Source organism: Urocitellus parryii, chromosome 8 (genome assembly GCF_045843805.1).
Source record: "Urocitellus parryii isolate mUroPar1 chromosome 8, mUroPar1.hap1, whole genome shotgun sequence".
Lineage (NCBI taxonomy): Eukaryota > Metazoa > Chordata > Mammalia > Rodentia > Sciuridae > Urocitellus > Urocitellus parryii.
In genome coordinates, this window is record NC_135538.1 from 83,975,894 (window position 1) to 83,999,173 (window position 23,280).

General features: G+C 35.3%; 1 protein-coding gene across 6 annotated transcripts in view; it reads right to left on the bottom strand.

Annotated features, from left to right (window-relative positions):
* The window catches only part of Kcnq5 (potassium voltage-gated channel subfamily Q member 5), a 535,459-nt gene that overhangs the window by 109,024 nt on the left and 403,155 nt on the right, over window positions 1-23,280 (bottom strand). For all 6 annotated transcript variants that reach the window (XM_026391338.2, XM_026391337.2, XM_026391336.2 and 3 more), the window contains one exon: window positions 18,278-18,404. In XM_026391338.2, the coding sequence (XP_026247123.1) occupies window positions 18,278-18,404 (127 nt within the window). The remainder of the gene's footprint in view (window positions 1-18,277; window positions 18,405-23,280) is intronic.

Consider the following 23,280-nt stretch of genomic DNA (forward strand, 5'->3'; position numbering starts at 1 on the left):
AAATCATGTTAATATTGGCAAGGAGGAGAACAGAAGGTTCTTTTAAGAAGATTTTCTATAATGATAAAGTGTTTTCTTTCTTTTTTGGTGTGTGTCTGAGCAGCTTGGCATTATTTGCCAAAGGTATTAAAATGCGAATATCTATTATTTTGGTAATTTTAATTCTAGGAATTTATTCTATTGAAAAATTGTAGATGCCAATAAAGGTATGCATCAAAATTCTTATTACACTATTATTAATAATATAATAATTAGAACCAACCTAGATTTCTAATAAAAGTGGATTAATGGAAAGCAACATGGTTTTCCTGTTCAGAGCAAGGACTGTAGAGTTCTTCTACCTGGATTCTAACCCTGGTTCTACCTGTTATTAGCTGGACACTTGGATTAAGTTAATTGAACCTCTCTATGGCTTACTTTATCTGTAGAGTGAGGGTAATAAAAGTAACTATGTTGTTTGAGAATTGAACAAGTGCTAACATATAAATTTTAGCTGGCTTATTATTACTATGACAAAACATCATGGTTTATAAGAATATTGATGATAAAATGTTTCCAATATGCCATTATGTAGAGAATTGATTATACAGCAGAATGCATGGGATGATTCCAAGTTTTTTCCTCTCAAAAGAATTATGTATTCTTATATTACATATGAGAATGAGTAGAATGAGTACTATAATTACACATTCTTTCATGTGAATGGTGATTATCTTTGGGTGGTGAGATTATGTAAAATTTAGCTTTTTTTTAAATGTATGTCTTTTGTCCAAAATGATCTATAGCAAGTTCGTACTACTTTATAATGAGAAAAAGGAGAACTATTATTTATTTAAAATGAAAAGCTATGGTTCTGGAAGGTTAGCACACTGGCCAAGGTAATTTATTTAGTCAGTTGTGGGGAAAAAGAAGGGAAATAGGACACATTTATTGAGTACCTCTGATATATGAGGCCTTGAGGGTGCTCAGTACACAGACTCTATTTCATTATTTCTCCATAATTGCCCTTCAAAAAGGCACAGAGGTTATGAGTGTGGAGTTCGTGTAAGACAGCATAGGGGTTTCTAGTTCTCTCCTTTCCTAATTGTTTGATCTTGGGTCTATTAATTTTGGTGAGTTTTGGAGTCCTCACCGGTAAATAGAGAGTAGAACCATTTTTCTCATATGGTAGTTGTGAGGCTTAAATGAGATAATACCCATAAAGTGATTAGTCTGAGTTAGTGTGCTTGGCATCATGTTAACTTTTCAATACACACACACACACATACATACACACACACACACAAAGAATTATCTATATTTATATCTGCCTCTCCCTACACTTTTATAGATCTGAAAACTGATACTAAGAAAGGTCATTAGCTAGTAAAAGGGATCAAGAATCAAACTCATAGTTGTCTGATTCCAGAGTACTTGTGTTTCATTTCATGCTTCTCTTTTGGTAAATTTTACTTAAGAAAATGACCAGTTAATAGGCATGTAGGCAACAGTAAGGCTTAAATGTGAAACTCCAAGAAGTGAAGTGTTAAGAATAGGGAATATGGGGCTGGGGATGTGGCTTAAGTGGTAGCGCACTTGCCTGGCATGCGTGCGGCCCAGGTTAGATCCTCAGCACCACATACAAACAAAGATGTTGTGTCCGCCGAAAACTAAAAAATAGATATTAAAAAAATTCTCTCTCTCTCTCTTTTTTTAAAAAAAGAATAGGGAATGTGATTACTTACAAATGGTTGTTACTCAGATAAAAAATAGTAAAAATTTTATAATTAACACATTTTTATGTTTTAGGTTGTCCCAATGGGACATCAGAATGGTCAACCTGTCTTGTCTATGTGGGACCATTTTTGCAAGAACATACAATTTTGTATTGTCCCCTGGGTATCAAGTGGCAGATGTTGTACTACCAACAGAGCAGCAGGATAAGGAGAAATTGAAAATTTGTGGTTATATTATACTTGCCTATGTATACATGATTCTAACTCTCTGAAAGAAACAGAGATGTGTATGGAAGCCTAAGGAACATTGACCCATGTGTGTGTGGTTTAGCTATCGGTTCTGCCATTGTCTAGGTTCTCCACCACTAATCTCTCAGGTTTGTTTCCATACTTTAAAATGAGATGGACTGAACAGGGAACTGGCAAGGATTCTTTCTAAATCTGAATTTCTAGAATTCTAAGTGTACAGTTCTCATTTTGGACACTGGTTGAATGATAAAGCATCAGCAAGAGTGTTTTGCAAATAATTTTTTCTCAAATTAAGTGGAAAGAACATTCATTCATTCATTAGTTCATTCAAAAAAAGTTTCTGATGCATGTCTGCTATGAGCCAAGCACCAGGAGGAGGACAATGAAAAAAGAGAAAAGGTTTCTGTCTTCCTGGAATTTATGTTCTAAAGGGCTAGGTGGATGTTGAACTAATATGTTAGGTAGCAACAAGGACCCTGGAGAAATACAATGTAGAATGAAGGAAGCAAGTGGATCTGTCTAAGCTGGGATGGTCAGAGAAAGCATTTTGGGGGAGATGACATTTGAGCTGAGACCTAATGAAGTAAAGGGGTGGGTGGCTGGGACCACTTATAAAGGGAACGTGTTCCAAGCAAAATATGCAAAGACTTTGAGGCAGAAGCACTATCTGTGTGTTTAACAGGAGGCAAGGTCAAGTGAGCTTGGGTGGAGTGAGGAAGGGGAAGAGGAGTGGGTCAGATCATGGAGATTTTGGTAATAACTTTAGATGTCCTTTTTTTCTTGCTTTATGTTTTTCTTTTTCTTTCTGAGACAAGTTCTCACAATTTTGTCCAAGCTGGCCTCAAATTCATGATCTTCCTGCCTCAGGCTCCAGAGTACCTGGGATTATGCATGTGTGCCATCCCACTCAGTTAGATGTCCCTCTAAGTGTGATAGCAGCCATGGAAGGTTTCTGGGTTAAGTCAGAATCAGATTTGTATTTTACAAAATCATGGTGGTTGCCTTTGGGAAACAGATCAAGAAGGGGCTGGATGCTGGCGAGGGAGCCAAAAGGCCAGTTAAGAAGCCTCTGCTGTGGTCTGGGCAGAGAGTGAGATCAGCTTGACAAAAGTGAGGATAAAGTGGGTAGTTGGATTTAGGACATGAAATGAAGATGAAGAGGCCGAGATTTGAGGAAGGACTGATTGTGAGATGTGAGACTAAGAAGAGAAGCTAAGGCTGACCTTGGGGTTTTGGGTCTGAACAATTGTATGAACAAAGTGTTGCTTTCCAAGATGGAGAAACACTTTGGGAGGAGAGGTAAGAAAGGACTGCTCTTCCAGGGCAAAATTCACAGTATGTTTCAGCTTTGAGATGCCTACTAGACATCTGGTAGATGGTGCCTGAGGTTGGAGTTCAGGGCAGAGGTCAGGCCTGCAATACGTTTTTGTTTTTTTTTTTTAACCACCCCACCCTCCTTTGCCCCCAGTATTGGGATTGAACTCAGGAGTGCTCTACCATAGCACTGTATCCACAGCCCTTTTTTAGTTTTCAGTTTTGACAGTGGTCTGACTAAATTGTCCAGGCTGGCCTTGAACTTGTGATCCTCCTGCCTTAGCATCCTAGTAGCTGGAGTTACGGGTGTGTGCCATTGTGTGTGTATCCAGGCAATAGATTTTTGCTTTTTAATGCCAGGACTAATCCTGTCTGGTATCAGCAATCAACTGAAACTATTGCTTCAAAGTGTGATTGCAAACATTTAATTTCAGATGTGGGTTATAGACCGGAGGATGCAAGGAAGCTGTGTTTCTGTTTTATAACACAGGAAAGAAGTGTTTGTCCCCTGAGAATCATTTTGAGTAGGAGGCAAACACATCCTCTTTAAGGCATAATACTGCATCCTGAGCAAATTACCTGGGTATAATTCCATCAGTCCTCAATAAATCAAAGGGATGAGAAGTCGTGTGTATTTTTTGATGATTTGAAACATGGTTTAAGGCAATGACAGGGTGGCTTTACATTACATTCTTTTATACAGAAAGTACAAGACAGGATTTTTCAAAAAATAACTTTTTATTCTATTTATTTATTTTTATGTGGTACTAAGGATCGAACCCAGTGCTTCACATATGCTAGGCAAGTGCTCTGGCCATAGCCCTGGCCCAAGACAGGCTTTTAGGAGCAGCAGTTTTGTACTTCAATGTCCTCCTTTAGTGTCCAGGTGTTTAACATTTTCTTTTAGCACTTATTTCCATATCTACCAAATTGCAAAACTTCAGTCAGTTTTGATTCCTAAATAGAGCCCCAGACTAGTATTTGACTACAGATCTAAAAAAAAAAAAAAAAAAAAAAAAAAAAAAAGAGTTCAGTTGCTACCAGTGAATGATCAAAGTCGAAACTTCTACTGGAAATCCCCTGACAGCCTATGATGAAATTCAATGCTTGGCTATCTTATTTTAGGGGTCATAACCTGAATGTTTATACACCAGCAGGCAAACAATATCGCAAAGGGCTTAAATTTACAGAGCAAAACACAAATTCCTCACTTTCAATTCTCCCTTTTTGCACTTGCACTCAGCAGTTGAATGATGAGTGACTCTGCATCTTGGTGGCTGGCTGTGTTTAGTAGTGTTGGAATATGTCATCTTATTGGGAAACCTGCTACTTATTTTCAGATGACATGCAGGTTATAATTAATCATCACCTACAACTAAAAGTTTTTGAAAAGATATCTTACAGGAGATTCTTTGATGAGACTCTATTAGAGTTTTGCAATGGAGGGGACACCTGAGCTCAAATGCGTCTAAGTGAAAGACACCCAAGGATGGGAATTTATTTTAAGTATAATCTGAGGAAATTGAGAATTACCTAGTTCACCTGGCTCTCTTAATCTTTTCTAATGCACAATTTCTTATTTTCAGAAATAAGAAATGGATACCATTTAGGCACTCGACTAATCCTCAGGGATAAACCCTGGGGTGTGAAAATGGACTTTTCCTTCTGTGAAGAATGAAAAGATAGTGCTTTAAAGAAGTTAATTTGAGTAAATACAAGTTGCAGATAAATACCTGGCATTCATCATAATTTTGAAAAACCTACTTGCTGCCATTTGACAATAGATAGGTTATATCTACCTATTTTTAGTGAGATTATTAACCAAATAGATTTTATTTAATTACCCATTAATGTTCCATCTTTATTTATAAAATCCTTGCTAAGATTTTCCATCTTTGACACGAAAGGACAGTTTTTAGAACTTTCTAATTTCATAATTGCTTTCATGTGCTACTGTTTACGAACCCTACAAGGGTATTACTGTTCTTATCTGAGCTTCAAAGGAAAGAAACAGTGTCTCAGAGAGTCTTTACAAGATAATGCAGAAAATTGCTTCAAGAGACAGTGTTAGAATTCCTGGTAGCCAACCCCTGAAGCAATAGCTCAAACTGAAATACACTATGATTAAGAAATCCTAAAGCTACCAGGAAAAATCCTCCTTTGCATACTTTTTTTTTCATTATCAATTCCTTTCTTACCATTGTGAGCTTTTTGAATAAGACACGCTCTGTTTAAAGGAGAACAAAAAACAAGGTTTATTGGAAACATGTGATAATAAACCTAGGAATCCTTTATAAAGAGGCTGGAGATGGCCTAACAGAGTTCAGTACCACTCAGGAGCTGGACATTTTCCCAATAACTAAATATGGAAAAGTAGCAGGAAAACATAATTCAAAAAGAGTTTCAGATGTGCACATTTTAACATTATGATCAGTAAATACTCCAGAAAACCACAGAAACTTGATAAGAAGTAGATTCTCAAATCACAAGATGGCAAATGTCCTAAGGATTAGCTACAGTACTTTGATCTCCAAATTCCAAGAGCAGATTTGGAGTCTGCAGTAGGGGCTAAAATCAAATATTTAAAGCATTTTGCAAAAGACAGAAGTGAAATAAAAATGACAAAAAGGCAGCATAGGAGGAGAGCCTCCTGAAAGAGCCTGAATTTACAAGCTTGCCAAATAAGCACTTTATTTAAAAAAAATTACATTCACATGAGCAAATTAGAGAATTGAAGCAATTAGATTACAAAAAAGGAGGCAAACGTTATTTTCCTGACAACTCCTGCTGACTGAGGGGAAGGTGCTGTTTTTCGCTTTGCACTGCTCGGATAGCTGCCACAAGCTATTCCTTCACTGGCTCATGCTGACTGTCCTTTCCACATTGTGCTTGGGGGGCTTGCTATCGTGGGTGGGGGGAGAGGTTCTTCAAGTGAATGTCTAGTAGCCAACCATTTTCTAACATTCTAATTCATCCACTACACATTCATGTGGTAGAAACTGCTAGAACCTGAGTATACAATACTAAAGTGTTTGGAGAAGGTATGAAAGGTGTGCGCAAGAGAGATGCTCTCTATTTACACAGGGGTAAAAAGGTCAGGTGGCAGAGAAGACACCACAATGTGCAACCACAATCATGGGTTATGACAAGAGTTATGACAGGAGAAATGCCAAGAACACATTGCAAGGGCAGTTATCCTAGTCAAGGCCAGGGAAGTCCTTCTAGAAGAAATGTGGGTCAAGCTCTAATTAACAATCAGTCTTAAAAACAAAGCTTAAAAAAATCCTCTAAATACCCCAATATCCTTTAGGTACAATACACAACATTCCTTAAATAATAATAATAATTGAAGTCCTGGGGATTGAATCCAGGGGTACTCTACCACTGAGCCACATTCCCAGCCCTGTTCAATGTTTATTTTGATATAGGGTCTCCCTAAGTTGTCCAGGCTCTCCTCAAACTTGCCATTGTCCTGCCTCAGTCTCCTGAGTAGCTAGAGTTGCAGGCATATGCCACCATGCCTAGTTTCTTTTTCTTTTACTACATATTGGGTTCCTTCTACAGCTACAGGGAGATCTTCTTCCTTGTGTTCTGTTATGTAGACATAACTTGGTTTATTCAGTTATAATTAACATTTACTGTAAATGGATGGAGCTATTGGGAAGTGGGATTCCTGAGTGGAAGAGTAAGTACTTGTGTAGTTTTAGCAGGAAAGAGCATATGTCTGTCTATTTCCACACATTCCCACTAAAACTGTGTGGTCAAAACTGCAGATTTTTGTCAGTCTTATCTATAGATAAGAAAATGTTATCTGAATTTCTTTAAGAGTGAGACTGAGAATGTTTAGGAGGCATGCAAGTATTTCTTTGGTGTGTGTGTGTATTCTCTGTTCATTTCCACTTCTCATCTTTTACTTTGTACTGAGTTGTTGGATTCTCTTGATCTTTAAAACTCTTTCATTCTTAAGGTGATTAGTTCTTTGGTAGGAGTTGAGAATATTTTTCCACGTTGTTCTTTTGACATTGCTTGTTTTGTTTTGCTTATCAGAAAGTATTTTTTTAATTTGATAGCCTAATTTATCAGTGTTTCCTTTGGTATTTTTAGGTATAGTTAAAAAGGGGTGTCTGGTTCCAAGTTTACAGAGAGTTTACTTATTTCTGCTTTACCATATTTTTGACTTTATTTGATTTGCATCTTTGATTTTTTTGGGAATTTATCTTATAATATGATAAGATAGATAGGTATCTAACATTACCACTTTCCAAGTAAGTGATCAGTTTTTCCAATATTTCTATAACCAGAATGAAGATGAAGTTGAAATTTATAAATTTGGCCTAATAGGGCTATTATTAATTTTTGAAGGAAAAAGACTTTTGTGTTGATTATTATGAAGGATCCACCGACAAATATCAAAGAAAATTTTGGAGGAAAAGTAGACTTTTAGACATAAGACTAGGGGATTCTTAATTTTAAAAGAATAGGAGAATTTCTTAGATGTGTTTGAGAAGAACAAATGACCTCTTTTTTATGTTCTCCTTTTTAAAAATTATTTTTATTCTAATTTGTTATATATGACAGCAGAATGCATTATAATTCATATTTACATACAGAGCACAATCTTTCATATCTCTGGTTATACACAAATTAGAGTCATACCACTCATGTCTTCATACATGTACTTAGGATAATGATGTCCATCTCATTCCACTGTCTTTCCTACCCCCATACAGCCTCCCATCCCCTCCCTCCCCTGACCTCTTTTTTGAACATATGAGAACTATGAATATTGGGCCCAACTCTCCATAAAGCACCATTGGGCCTTGGTGGCGATTTTATACATGTTACTCTGTTGGAGTCCAGCTTAGAGGCTCTAACAAATGTGATTATGTGGATCCTTTATCAGGCAAGCATAATTAGTATTGGTCTCAGGAAAGTTTGCTTGAGTAAGAACTTTCTACAAAGTAGAGTCAGATTTAAGCAATGGTCCGTCAGGAATTTGTACGGTATTGGCTTTTTTAAAATTAATTGGTCTCTCAACAATTAATCTACATAAACATTGACTTTACATTTATTTATCAGAGCATGAAGAAGTTCTTCTTTTTTTAAACTATTTTTTAACTTGTAGATGGATACAATACCTTTATTTATTTATTTTTATGTTGTACTGAGGATCAAACTTAGTGACTCACACATGCAAGGCTAGTGCTCTGCCACTGAGCACAATCCTAGCCCAAGAGCTGCTTCTTCTATATTTTTATTTGTTTCTTGACCTGAATGGTGAAATATTTATTTCATCAATTTTTGTTTATTAAAATAATTTTCATAGAAAAACAGAAAAAGCATCACAAACATACTTTTCTATGAAAATAAACAATGTCATTGAAGGACTGGAGGTGTAGTTCAGTGACAAGCATGCCTGAGGCCCTGGGTTGATCCTCAGCACTGTAAAAAATGTCATTTAAATCATCATAGATATAATTTACTACCATCAAATATTCTAAGCCTATGTTTAAAAAGGATTGGCCACATTCTAGAAAACAGTTTGGCTGTATTTGATAAAGTTAAACAAACACCATGTCACTCACTTCCCAATATCTATCCTAGATAAATAAAAACTTATGTTTATACAAAATCCTCTACATGAGGGGAGGGGATGTAACTCATTGTTAGAGTACTTGCCTAGTGTATATGAGACCCTGGGTTCAATTCCCAGTACTGCAACAAACAAAACAAACTGTACATGAATGCTCAGAGCAGCTTTATTCGTAATAGGCCAAAATCTAGAAACAAACCAAATGACCATTATCGGGTAAGAGGATAAATGGATAAACAATTGTGTTATATCCATATCATGGAAAAATATCCAGCAATAAAAAGAAATGAACTGTTGAAGCATATGGCAATTTTGAATGGACCTCAAGAGTATCATGCTGAGAGAAAAAGACAATTTCAAAAGATGTAATCATACTTCATGATTACATTTACATGACATTAAAAAATAACAAAATTATAGTGTTGGAAAATAGAGGTTCTTAGGGGTTAAGACTTGGGGGAGGGAGTGACTCAAAAAGATAACATTAGGGATAGCTTCCAAAGTTTCTTTAGGACAATGGAATAGTTCTGTATCTTGATTGTGGTGGTAGGTAAATGAATCTGTACACGTGATAAAATTTCGTAGGAATATATGTAAAAATTGAGTGTGTGTCAAAACTGATGAAATCTGAGTAAAGTCTATAGTTTAGTCAACAGTCTATATTCACATAAGTTTCCTGGTTTGGTTAACGTTTCAGTGACATGTTATCATTGGTGGAAGCTGGGTGAAGGGGACCTTTAACTTGGTAATTCTCTGTAGTATTTTTGTAACTTCTAGGTAAGTTTAAAGTTATTTCAAAATAAAAAGTTAAAATATAGGCCAGATCTTGGGAAAAAGAGTATGGAGGGAATTACTTTTTTCTTCTTCTTTTTTTTTTGATGCTGATATTTACTTTCAGAATTTAGGTAATGTCTCCTAGAGGGAGGAGTGAGATTCGGTGACTAGGATTCAGACTTCATCATATGGTTTATTACTTTGTTCCTGTGCTGCACATGGGTGGTACAGAGAGAGAGAAAGTGGGGGGCCGTCATGAAAAGAAATCAAGATATGACATGAGCAAATCTCTCTTTCCTGGCACTTTAGCTTAGATACTGTATGACCTTTGAAAATGCTCTTAATCCTATTCTCGGTATTTTAAGGTATGGTATTGTATAAATGTTTTTTTTTTTTTTTATGACTGTGTTCAAAACCTGGGAGTTATCTTTTGCTCCTTTGTCTTGTTTTTAACACACATATTCACACAATATCTTGCAAATTTAATAAAATTGCTAGGAGAGGTATGGGAGGTAACCCATAAATATGATTCACAATTAAAATCATCAAATTTTGTTCCTGTTGATGTAACACCAGGTAGTCCATCTCCTGACTTTCTGTTTTGCTCAATTTCAAGGAAAGATTTCTTATCTAAATATGGCTTTTAAACTATAGTCCCTTTTCTAAGATGTAGATGTAATAAACAGACATTGGATGGATTATGGTGAATTAGTAGAAAAGTGATCAAAAGCCCAAAGTTAAAGAAAGGCACACTCATCTTGTTCCTAAAAAAGCTGTTGAACCTTTAACTTTCTGTAGTTCTTTCTTTTAACCCGTAAGAGGTGTGAAGGGGAATTATGCACTCTTCCTCCCATAATATTTTTAGTTTTTTATTTCTCACAAAGAAGATGGTTCTGCAGCATTTTCAAGTAGAACCTTTACTTAGCCTTAAAGTGAGGAAAATCAAGAGTCCTTTACCAATTCTGGCCAGTGGAATTAGGATAACCTCTTTCATGGCTTTGAATATTTTCTAGAAAATGCTGAAAATCTGGACACTAAAAAGAAAGCTGCACTCAATGTAACACTAATCTGTTAATAAATTCATTTTTTCCTGCTCCCTCATTATTCTTCCATGTGTAGATTAAACGGATTACACTGTAATTAAATTTGACTCTAACGAGAGGCAATGCTTCAGAGCAGTGAGCTCTGGGAGGCCAGCCTTCTATTCCTAGCTTCATTGCTGCTTATAGCTGAGGACAAAGCACCCACTTCATGGTGCCTCAATTTTTCCATCTATAGAGTGAGATAAACAATGTCTCAGAGGGGCATAGTTCTGCTTTATGAGCTCCATTTTCTAATTGAGCTCCAAATTCCTTTATAGAAAGGTACTCTTTGAAGAATTAAGATGTATTTATATTGTTGTTGTGACTCTTAATAGAAATGAAGCTTTAAAATCTAATTTTAAAAGCCTCCTACTGCACAGTACATTATCCACATTCTTAAATACTGCAATCAGCTGTGCACTGTGATGTTTATTAAAGAAAAAAAAAAACATCGCAAAGACATATTATAGAACATTTTCAAAGCCTCATGCCGAAGTTTAACTGTAGGACTTTCACTGAAGTTAATGGGACTCATACAGGCAAATTCCAAGCACCACTTTGAAAATTTACCCCATAGTGACAGTTTAATGCTTCTTATTGATCATAAGTTTTCAGACAACATCTCAAGGCAAAAAGGGACAATTTCTCAAAGGAAATAAATAATCTTTAATGAAATAAATCTGTATTGCCATCATTATAACTAATAAGAGTCTGGAACAGTCTTTTGGTAAGAAGGTCTCAGGAATTGCTTTCTGGTGATAGCTACCAATGGGGCTATAAAAAAGTTTCCATCACATTATAATTCTAGTAGCTCATAGGAAATAACACATTTTATTTTTAAATTTGAAAAATTCATGTTTCTAAGGAAGGAAATACAGATGCATGGAAAATTCAGAATTATTATTCCCTTATGTTTCTATTCCTCAGAATGGGTAATGCATTTCATGTTACTTATAGGAAGTACAAGTAGGCATGCTTTTTGTTGCCTAATTAATGTCCTTGTTTTTAACCTACATATTCATTTATATTGGGCTTGACAGCAACCTCCTGGAGATTTGCCTGGTGACCTGACCCTAGAAGCTGCCTTGCATCTTGGTGGACATGGCCCTCAGGGCAGTACCTCAACCTGTCTCCTCTGTCTCCTCTTAACATTCTCCCCACTTCTCACTGAGCTCCAGCTGCAATACCTTATGTCTCCTCCTTGTACAAGCCAAGCTTGTCAGGTCTCAAGAATTTGGGCAATTATTCTTCTTTGTCCTGGAAATATATGTGCCTAACTATTTTCGCAGCTGGCTGCCTTTTAAGACTTGAGGTTAAATGAGTGTCCACTTCATAGAAAGACTTTGTTGGATCACCTAATCAAAGGTCACCTTTACTCACGGTTTCATTCCCCAGCATCCGGAACCATGTGTGTACATAGTAGAAATTGTATAAATGTTTTTTTTTTTTTTATGACTGTGTTCAAAACCTGGGAGTTATCTTTTGCTCCTTTGTCTTATGCAATTAGTCATGATATTCTACAACATTTACCATCACTATTTCAGCCTCTATCACTTTTTTTCCTCTGTATCACCATAATTAGCATTCTCCTCTCTGATTTTGCCTTTCTTTAAGGGCACAGGAAACTAGACTCTTACAGACTCTTACAACTAGACTCTTACATGGGGACCATGTTTTGTTTGTTTTTGTATTCTTTGCACCATGATTGTGTTTGGCACATAAGTACTCTGTGAATGAATTTTCTTATATAACATGTGATAGTATAAAATATTAGTAAAATATATCATAGTTTATAGAAGGAGCGGGAAATAATCTTTGGTTATTAATTTTCCTCTAAGAAGACTCTCTGTATGGTCAAAACATATCAGTTAATAAAACTACCTTATAAGTTCAAGTTTGTGTATATGGTCAACAATGTCTTAAATTACCAATAGTCCATTAGTGTTAAGAAATACCTGAAGGCATTTCTGGGAGTAACATTACTTATCCTTGAACATGTCTTCAATTTGAAAATACCAAGGTAACTTCATGATAACATTGCTCAAGAGCATATGTAATTTCATGTAGGACATATAAGTCTATTTACTCCCCAATTTCTCATTCAGGTTAGAAAGCAACAATAAGTAATTTGACATAGTGGCTATCAATAAGGTTGATATTGCTATTAATGTTATTTTGTTAAATCTGTTTTCTTACTCAAAGATCTTAAATCACATAAAAGTACCATGTTCTTTATTTATCAGTTGGTGATAATGAACAAATTTAATTAAATTTAATTTTAAATTTCTAACAAGCAATAAGGACAATTTATTTTTCATAACTGGGCTGGTTAAATTTTCCAGAATGGAATCATGAAAAAGAAATCCTAGTACTTCTGCCATCTACCTTTCTAACTTTGGGAAAGTTTCCTAAGCCCTACCTTACTTCCTTATCTATAAAATGGGATATTATGGTATTTACATAGGGTTAAATAAGATAATATTGATACAGTAGTTAGAGCAGTAAATAGCATATAGTAGTTCTCAGTAAACAGCAGTTTTATTGTCCTCATGTGGTCCGGTCTATCATCTGACTGGAGAATATAGTTTTTACTAAAGGTAAAAAGTGATTTGAGAATGTAGAAAATGGTGCAGTTCAAGAGCAGGTTTCTCAGAACAGAAGATGGAGAAGGCAGAGAAGTGGAAATACAATGTCTTGAATCTTTAGCTTATAAACCAATGGAAATTCTGAGAGTCTCTGATATAACTTTTGAACACATTATCAGCTAAACTCTCCTTTTAATAAAATGAAATCACCACAAGGGAATATTACTTTGCTATAAAGAAGAACGAAATTATGTTATTTGCTGGTAACTGGATGGAACTGGATACTATCATGCTAAATGAAATAAGCCAATTCCAAAAGACCAAAGGCTGAATGTTCTCTCTGATATGTGGATGCTAACACACAATAAGGTGGAGGGGGGAGGAAAGAATAAAAGTTCATCGAATTAGACAAAGGGGAATAAATAGAAGGAAGGGAGGGTGAATGGGAATAGTAAAGCCAGTAGAATGAATCAGATGTAAATTTCCTATATTCATATATGAATACACAACCAGTATAACTCCACATCATGTACAACCACAAGAATGGAAAGCTAAGCTGAGTGTGGTGGTGCACACCTGTAATCCCAGCAGCTTGGGAGGCTGAGACAGGAGGATCACAAGTTCAAAGCCAGTCTTCGCAAAAAGCGAGGTGCTAAGCAACTCAGTGAGATCCTGTCTCTAACTAAAATACAAAAATAGTGTTGGGGATGTGGCTCAGTGGTCGAGTGCCTCTGAGTTCAATCCCTGGTAACCTCCTCCGCCCAAAGAAAGAGTGGAAAGCTATACACCATGTATGTATAATATGTCAAGATACATTCTTTTGTGTGTTCTAACTAAAAAGAACAAATAAGAAAGAAAAAAAAATGAAATCATAGATTTACTAGTATAGCCTGTAATGTGGTTGACCTCAACGAAATCTTTATTTATTTATTTATTTTTAGTCAACTTAGAAATTGGCTACATTTTCTATTAAAAAAATACACTTGTTGGTACTTTCTGAGGAACTGTTATCTCAAGCTGAAGATATCTTTGCTCAGTTCACTAGGGAGATATCATGCTGTGCTTTGCCTACTTTATCCTCTTGTGGAAATACTACACTGAAGGGAAACTTAAAATAGCAATAAGAAATCAGCTTACATTTAGTATCAAATACTGATCCAAGATTAATAACAGGCTGGTATTTTCTGCTTCACTGAGACACACTGCAAGACTGAAAAAATATGGCCCTGTTATATCTGTCTTCAGAAGGAGTCACCATGGAATCCCAAAAAAGCCACTGTTAGAAGTAATTTGTTGGCTTTCTGACGTCTCAGGCTCATTACTGTGATCTAAATATCAGCCTTTGGTATTATTTTTCTGGGTAGGTCATTAATGAAAAAAAATGGAAAAAACAATGACTATGAAATCAGTTTTTGAGATAATTTGTACATTCTAGATACTGATGTTATGGGGTGAATGACTTGTGTTTGAATGTAGAAAAATCATATAGCACCCAGCTCAGGTAAGTAAAGCACAGTTCAGGCAGTCACTACAAAATATATTTGACTCTCTAAATTAGTAATGCAGTGATCATTGCCTGCAGATGTAGAAATGCTATTATGAAGAATACTAGAGGGGTTATATAAATTGAATTCATGTAGAAGGAAAAACATTTATATTCTAGATAAGCTTTTACTAATTTTCAATTCAAACCAAGTAGCAATAATTCAATATAGTAATGAAAGAAAATTCCTAATTAAAAAGAATCAAACGGACTTTTCCCTTAGGCCAAAGGTATTTAAAATGTTTCCCCAAAACAAGTATATGATGATTTTTATGATTTTTAAAAAGTCAATGAATTTTAGAAATACATTCTTGGTTTGGCTCGAGTTTAGGGTTGAGGAGGGTGGGCAGTCCAGAAGGGGTCCTCTATTGTGGGGAGGCATAACACTGGCATACTTTACAGAAAGCACTTCCCACATTGAACGCATAGCATCCAGCCTACCACAGTCTTTCTGTGTTCTTTTCTTGAATCTTCAAGAATTCTAAAAATATTTGGGTGTGTATTTTGCATGTTCAGAGTAATCAAATCTTACAAATAGATGAAATCTTCAGAAGTTTTAGCTGCATTTCCAAACTCCCACTCAGAACAGCTATTATAGACAGATGAGAGAGAGAGATGTGCTATTCCTTTTTTTTTTTTCATTTTGCTAGTATAAATTTGGCCGAACAAGGGAACTATAGGGCTCACTTTACCATTTTTACCAGTTTATCAAGCATTTTTATGGACCAACTAAATAAGCCTAGAAAGGGCCTCAATGGTCATCTAGTCTAATCTCCTATCTTCAAACAGGTGACATTTGATTTGTCTGTTTGGAAAAAGGCATGGTTATTCCAACTGTAAGTACATATCTGGTCTTTGTTTTAATGATAATTCATTATTTACCCTTGAAATTTTCTTTCAAAGCAATTGATTTACTTGATATAAAATACCCAATGGAAGAAAAGGCCTGGAGACTTAATAAAATTGCAATTATGCCCAAATAATGTCATACTAGATTTGTGAGGTCACTATTGATAGGTGTAAAAGCAAGTAAGATTACAGATAACATTTTTAGAACAAGACCTGCAGGATCTGAGGCATGAAGAGAAAGATTAAAGGATGACGATGTTCTTATATTCCCATCCCTGAAAACAGCTATCAAAAGGCTGCAGGCATCTGGGAAAGAACTTTCTTTTTAGCTTGTAGGCCAGAAATACATTGGCATTGCCTCTGGAATTGGAACAAAATCAATTTTTAATTGGTTTTAAAATCTGGAATGGAACATTCCTGCAGTCATCCATGAACCGACCTTATCCTGTAGAAGTTGAGTGAATCTTGGCTAACCATCTGCCTTGTGAATTGTTTTGTTTGGGCCAGAGAGTACTTGCTGTGCGGTAGTTTTACATCAAGTTGCAGTCCTTCATAATGTTGCTTGAGTGGAGAATTTGAAAGAGAAAAAGTCTCCTGGGAGAAAAATCAAATGCCTTCACCAATATGTCTTGGAGCTGGATGGACCCACAAGGCTGGAAATTACCACCTGCTTTCCTCCTACCTCAGCACAATGACTTCCAAAATCAAGTGCAGCTTTTGCTTGCAGATGAGAGATATCGGAGCAAATAGACTGCATTCATGAAGGCCAAATATTGTATTTTTAAGATTGATTTTACTTAGAATTTCACTATATTCACTATTTAAAATCCAAATTTTCATAAATACGGTTGCATTCTCGTAAAGTGTGCCTACTGTGAAGTAAGTGTGGAATAAAGGTTTATTTCTAATAGTGCTCATGAATGAGGTGTCAGTCTCCTTCCTGAATCCACTCTGTCCCCACCACAGGGAACACAAGTAATGGAGGAAGCTAAGATGATGACTCACCCTCTCTAAAACAAAGTGGAAAACCTATTGTGGATGAATAAGATAGTCTATACTACCTTGTAAATTAAAACTCCATATTCTCAGCTTGGAAATAGTTGAAGTAAGTAAGCCTCACAGGAACTTCTAGCATTTGAGTTTGAATGACTAAGCACAAGAGATAAAAGAGCAACAAAATCAAATTTAGCTGTCTAATAATAATAATAATAATAGATTTAATATAGAGAGTTTTCAATTTTGTGATGTTTTTATATCTGGATTATCTTCCTGGGAGATGCAAGACATTAACTCCAGAGTGTGTCTTCATTGAGAAGTAAAATTTCTAGTCAGAACCCAGTAGAATGGAGTTCCTCTGAATGACAGTAGCAAGGGATATGCAGAGATCTGCTATTTATTTGGGAATTGTGGAATGGGGTAAACCAGCCACTTAAGCCAAAAGTCATCAAAACAAAACGTAAACCATACTTGTAATCTTTCTTAAAGTATACTAATTGATGAGCATTATTAGAAAAAATACAATAGTATCCATTCCAGCCTATCAAGAGCATAACCTGTTGTCCCTATTTTAGACATGAAATAGTTTGTTTGTCTTTCTACATTTTTTTGTTTGTGCATTATGGTTGTACATAATGATGCAATTCATTGTTACATATTTATATATGCACAAAATACAACAATATATTTGGCCAATATTGCTCCTCAGTGCTTTCCCTCCTCCCTCACCATCTCCCTCTCTATCCCTTTTTTCTACTCTACTGATCTCTCTTTGATTTCCATGAGATATACCCACCCCCATCTTTCTTTTCCTTTTTCCTTTGTACCTCCCACCTATGAGAGAAGACATTCAACCCTTGACCTTCTAAGTTTGGCTTATTTCAATTAACATAATGGTCTCAAGTCACATCCATTCTTATAAATGATGTAATTCCCTTTTACTTTATAGCTGAATAACACTCTGAATTTTTAAAATACTTACTGAAGTTAATGCTTGTCTAATATAAGGAAACACTACCTTGAATACAAGTTATTAATATAACTTATTTGATATGAATGTGTGTTCTAGAGTAAGATAACTTGGCTTCAATCCCAGTTCGACCACTCACTACCTGTAAGACTTTCTGTACCTTACCATGCCTCTTTTTGCCTCTGTTTCTTCATTGGTAAAATGTGGATATAAAAATATCTAGCCTGGTGCAGTGGCACATGCCTGTAATCCCAGCAGATCTGGAGGCTGAGGAAGGAGGATTTCGAGTTCAAAGCCAGCCTCAGCAAAAAAAGTGAGGTGATAAGCTACTCAGTGAGACCCTGTCTCTAAATAAAATACAAAATAGGGCTGGCTCAGTGGCTCAGTGGTTCAATGCCCCTGAGTTCAATCCCAGTACCAAAAAAAAAAAAAAAAAATCTATTGTATGGTGTGGTGATGAGGATTAAATGAATTAACACTTAAAACACTAGTATCTGGTTTGTGCGAAGTACTCCACAGGTATAAATATTTCGAATTAAACAAATGTCACAATACAGGAGACAAGCATGCAGATCATAAATCCAGGCTCTGGGACTTTCATATTCACCTATAACACAGAAGGGCTTTCGGGCAAACCTCAGTCTTCCTTGCCATCCTCTATACCGACAACAGCAACCTGCTGACCAGATTCGAATGATGAACTCCAAGCCAAAGACGACAATCATCACGAACTCCTAAAATATCAGATAAGACACGTCAGAGAGAAGCACCATGGAGCAAACCACAATAGGAATCTCTGTGACTATTTCTGGACATATCCTCCATATCCACCAACTAAACATGAAGAACATTGAATCCTCATATTGTCTGCATTTACTATCATGGGAAACTATTCCTTTTCAAGTCACTAACACTGAACATTTAAGAATCAGTTTCAACACTAAACATGCATGCCAAATAATGTTTCTGTCTCCTCTGTAATATATAGTGTAGCTGATGTTAGCTATTTAGTAACATGAAATAGCTGAATTGAAGAGTAGACCCTAAAATATAATTGCAAGTTCTACTGAAAACAAAGCTTCCTTTTGTGCAAGGAATGACACCATCCTTAAGCTTTTGAGAGTTGTTCTCAGAGAACAAGAAGTAAATATTTAGGAGTAACTGAGCTCTTTTGTTACAATGTCAAAATCTCCTTATAAAACTGATTTTTCTAAAGCATCACCGTGTGTGGCACGTATATCCATTGCCAGAAATGAGACCCTGAATCCTCTGAGTCTGAAGCTTGTTAATTATTATGCTGCCCTTTGGCAACAGCTGCCTGAAAAACAACACCTGAGCCAGCAAAATGACTTTGAGATTATTTAGGAAGAGTTGTGAGTTAACCCTCGGGAAAGGCCAGCTAAAGTGGCTCATTAAACAGTCAGTCATAGAAGAAAAAAACGGAACGGAATTTGAAAAAGGAAAGTATCTCTGGAGCAAACTTAGCAGAGTCACTTGTTCCTATAGGGATGGGTAATGAATTTATTAAAATTGTTTTTTTAAAAATAATTACCTTTCTAGTTTTTAAATAAGATTGACTCAGCATTTACAATGTAGACATCATTTGTTAATTGATTTTTTTTACAATGGCTTAATTTTAAAAGTGGTACATACTCTTTACTGAAACTTCCAAACATCACAGTCATACAGAGCATTATATAAAGACTGCAATCCACTCCTCACTCTCTCATCCCACTCCCAAGACAAAAACTGTTACCAAATTTATAAAAATGGCATTTTTGTTGCAAGTTTCAGGCAAATGTCTGTTTCTTTAGTTAGAGCGTGTGATGATGTGCTGCACTTTGGAAACATCTAGTAGAGACACCATTCTATCCTTCTGTTATCTTGTACTAAGTATTCTGCAAATATTTCTCATGATGGGAAATAAATATTCCATATCATCACTCCTTACTCACAGTGACTTAGAACTTCTCACAGGATAAATATCTGGAGACAACTTTATGCACAGATCACCAAAATTCTGGTCAATATATTTACTGATTGAAGAACTGAGAGGTATTTTTTTATTAATTCATTTTGAAAACTTTTTTACACAAATGGAGCACAACTTTTCATTTCTCTGATTGTACATGATGTAGAGTCACACCATTTGTGCAATAATACCCACACATAGGGGTAATAATGTCCATCTCATTCCACCATTCCCCCTCTACATCCCTGCCCCTCTGCTCAATCCACATTTCCTCCATCCCCCCCATCACCCACTTATGGATCAGCATCCATTTATCAGAGAAAACATTCAGCCTTTGGTTTTTGTTTTTGTTTTGAAAGCATATCTGTGTAATTGAGTCTATTTGTTTAATAAGGTTTCAAAAGATGTCTGATCATCTGTTTTCATCCAGCACATCTTTCCACATATAGAAACCATGCTAAGGCCTAAAATGCCCACTTAGCTGTACTTTGATCCAATGTAAGTTTAATGGAAGGTCCATTTTTTCCCTATTCCTGCCCTTGACTCCTACACATGCCAGGAAGTTTGGTACCCTGGTTGTGAGACATCATATTGTGAAGGAGACACAAGAAAACCTGAAATGTCACCTGAGCCCCCTGTAGTACCATGTAATGATTTTTATTTTCCACAGAAACAGATGGCACCAATAGATGTATAACCATTGTTCTCAAGGAAAGTATGCCAAGGTCTCTGTGTTATTTCTATGGTGCAGTAAGGTAGGATAAATTTAATTTGCAAATTATTTTCTTGGGGCCCATTATTCAAAAATATTGCTTGTTGCTGTCTATTTATTCATATTTGGTGGGTTCTTTCTACCTGTGCATAAACATGAAGTTCTCTATGGTATATTTATATATAAGTGCATGGCATGATTTTTAAAGAATCATTCTGCATTGTCCCCTTACCCATCCCTCTACTAGTAGTTTCTCTCCATCTCCTTCTTCTACACTACTGATCTTTCCTTTTTATTATCCTATCCTTTCCTCCCTGTTTTCTTTATTTTACTCTAGCTTCCACATATGAGAGAAAACATTTGGCTTTTGCATTTCTGAGTTTTGGTTATTTCAGTTTTGTTGCTGCTTTTTTTTTTTTTTTGGTTTTGTTTTTAAAAGAAATCAGAGAAAAAATGGCAACGTTCTTTTTTTTTTCCACCTCAGGAAGCAAAACCTAGTAGAGTTGAAAGGAGAAATATAGAAATCCATAGTTATATTTGGGGATTTCATCACTTCCCCTTCTCAGAACTGCTGGAATAGGACCAGTAGTAAGAAAATCAGCAAGCTTATATAATATTTGAATAAAATAATAACTTATAGGATCTAATTGGCAGATATGGAATATTCCACCCAACAACAGCAGAATACAGATTTTTTTTTTCATTCTTTGTCAATGTTCTAAAGAATAGGTACCAAGATAGATCAAATCCTAGGTCATAAACAAATTCCAAAGAGTTTGAAAAAAATGAAATCATACAGACTGTGTTCAAACCACAGTGAAATCAAACTTAAAATCAACAATGAAAGGACAAATCTCTAAACATGTGGAAAGTAAACCACACATTTCTTAGTAATTTATTAGTCAAAGGGAAGTCTTAAAGGAAATCACAAAATTCATAGAAGAGGAAGAAAATGAAAATACAGCATACCAAAATATAAGGGATGCAGTTAAAGCAGTGCTGAAAAAGAAATTTTTAGCACTAAATATTTGTATTAGAAATAAGAAGAGGTCTAGCCATGTACAGTGTATTTGGCTGTAATCTTAGTTACTTGCAAGGAGGTGAGGCAGGAGAATTGTGTTTGAGGTCAGCATGGGCAACATAGCAAGACCCTATCTTTAAGAAAAAAAAAAAAAAAGAAAGAAAGAAAGAAAAGAAAGAAAGAAATAAGGACTCAAACGAACAATCTAGAATCCTAGCTCAAGAAATTAGAAACACAGAGTAAAAGAAAGCAGAAAGAAGGACATGGTTCAGATAAATCATGAATTGATGAAATAAGAAAATAAGCAAAAAGAAGATTCCTGACACCAAAAGTTTTGGTTCTGTGAATTTCAAGTTGGTAAAATTCTCACAAGCTGACAAAAATCACCAATATTGGAAAAGTAACAGGGGATCTCACTGTAGATAATACAGCTCTCAAAAATAATATACTATGAATAAATTTAGCTAAATAAATATCACAAATCTGAAGACATTGACCAAATCCATGAAACTCAATAATGAAGAAACAAATAATGTGAATAGTCCTATAGTCTCCAAAGAGATTGAATTTGTAGTTAAGAAGCTTTCAAAAAAGAACTGTCCAGGCCAAAAGATTTTACTGCTGAAGTTAACCAAATTTTTAAAGGAAAATTATGCCAATTTCACACAATTCTTTCCCAAAAATAGTAAAGGAGAAAGTACTTTTGGATTCATTTTTCTTAAAGAGACAGGATCTCATTATTATGTTGCCCAGGCTGGCCTCGAACTCCTGGGCTCAACCAATCCTTCTGCCTCAGTGTCCTCAGTAGCTGGGACTATAGGTGTGTGCCGCTATATTTGGTTAAAGAATACAAAAACAAAACAAAACAAAAACAAGAAGCCAATATCTTTAATGAAATTAGAACCAATAATCTTCACAAAATTTCAGCAATTTGGACCCATCAATATATAAAAATATATATACCATAAACAAGTTGAATTTATTCCAGGTATTCAAGGACAGTTTAATATTTGAGATCAATGTATATAATGCAGTATATCAACAAACTAAAGAAGAAAAAATATAACCTTATCAATTGATGCAAAAAAAAAGTCTTTGACAAAATTGAATGCATATTCATGGTAAAAACTCACAACAATTTAGGAATAGAGAGTGATAATCTCAAGTTGATAAATCATACCATAAAAACCCTATAACTAATATCATATTTAATGGCAAAAGACTGGCTGCTTTCCTCTAAAATCAAGACCGAGGCAAAATATCTACTTTCAACACTTTTATTCAACATTGTTCAATAAGTCATTGTCCTTGCAAGAGACAAATAAAAGGCACACAGTTGGGAAAGGCAAACATAAAATGGTCTCTATTTGCAGATAACATGATTGTCAATAAATTTCAAGGAATCTACAAAGACACTCTAAGAACTAATAAGCGAGTTCAGTAAAGTTGCAGGATATATGACCAAAATGAAAAAGTCAATCACATTTCTGTATACTAACAAAAAGCATGTGAAAATGAAAAACATGATATTATTTACAGTTATTCCAAATAAAAATAATAATTAAATTTATACTTAGTAAAACATGTGCAGTTTATATGTGCTGAAAATTACAAAATGCTGATGAAAGAAATCAAAGAAGACCTAAATAAGTGGGGTGAGAGACTATTTTCATAAATTGCAAAACTTGACATACTTAAAGTTGCTAATTCTTCCCAAATTGATCTATAGATTTGATGAAGTTTCTCTCAAAATGTCAGCAAAGCATTTTTGGGAGATAGAAATAAACTTATTCTAAAATGATATGGAAATTCACAGGCCTTAGAAGAGCTAAAATAATCCTAAAAAAGAAGAATAAAGCAAAAGGAATCACTTTAGCTGATATTAAGGTTTACTACATAACTCCA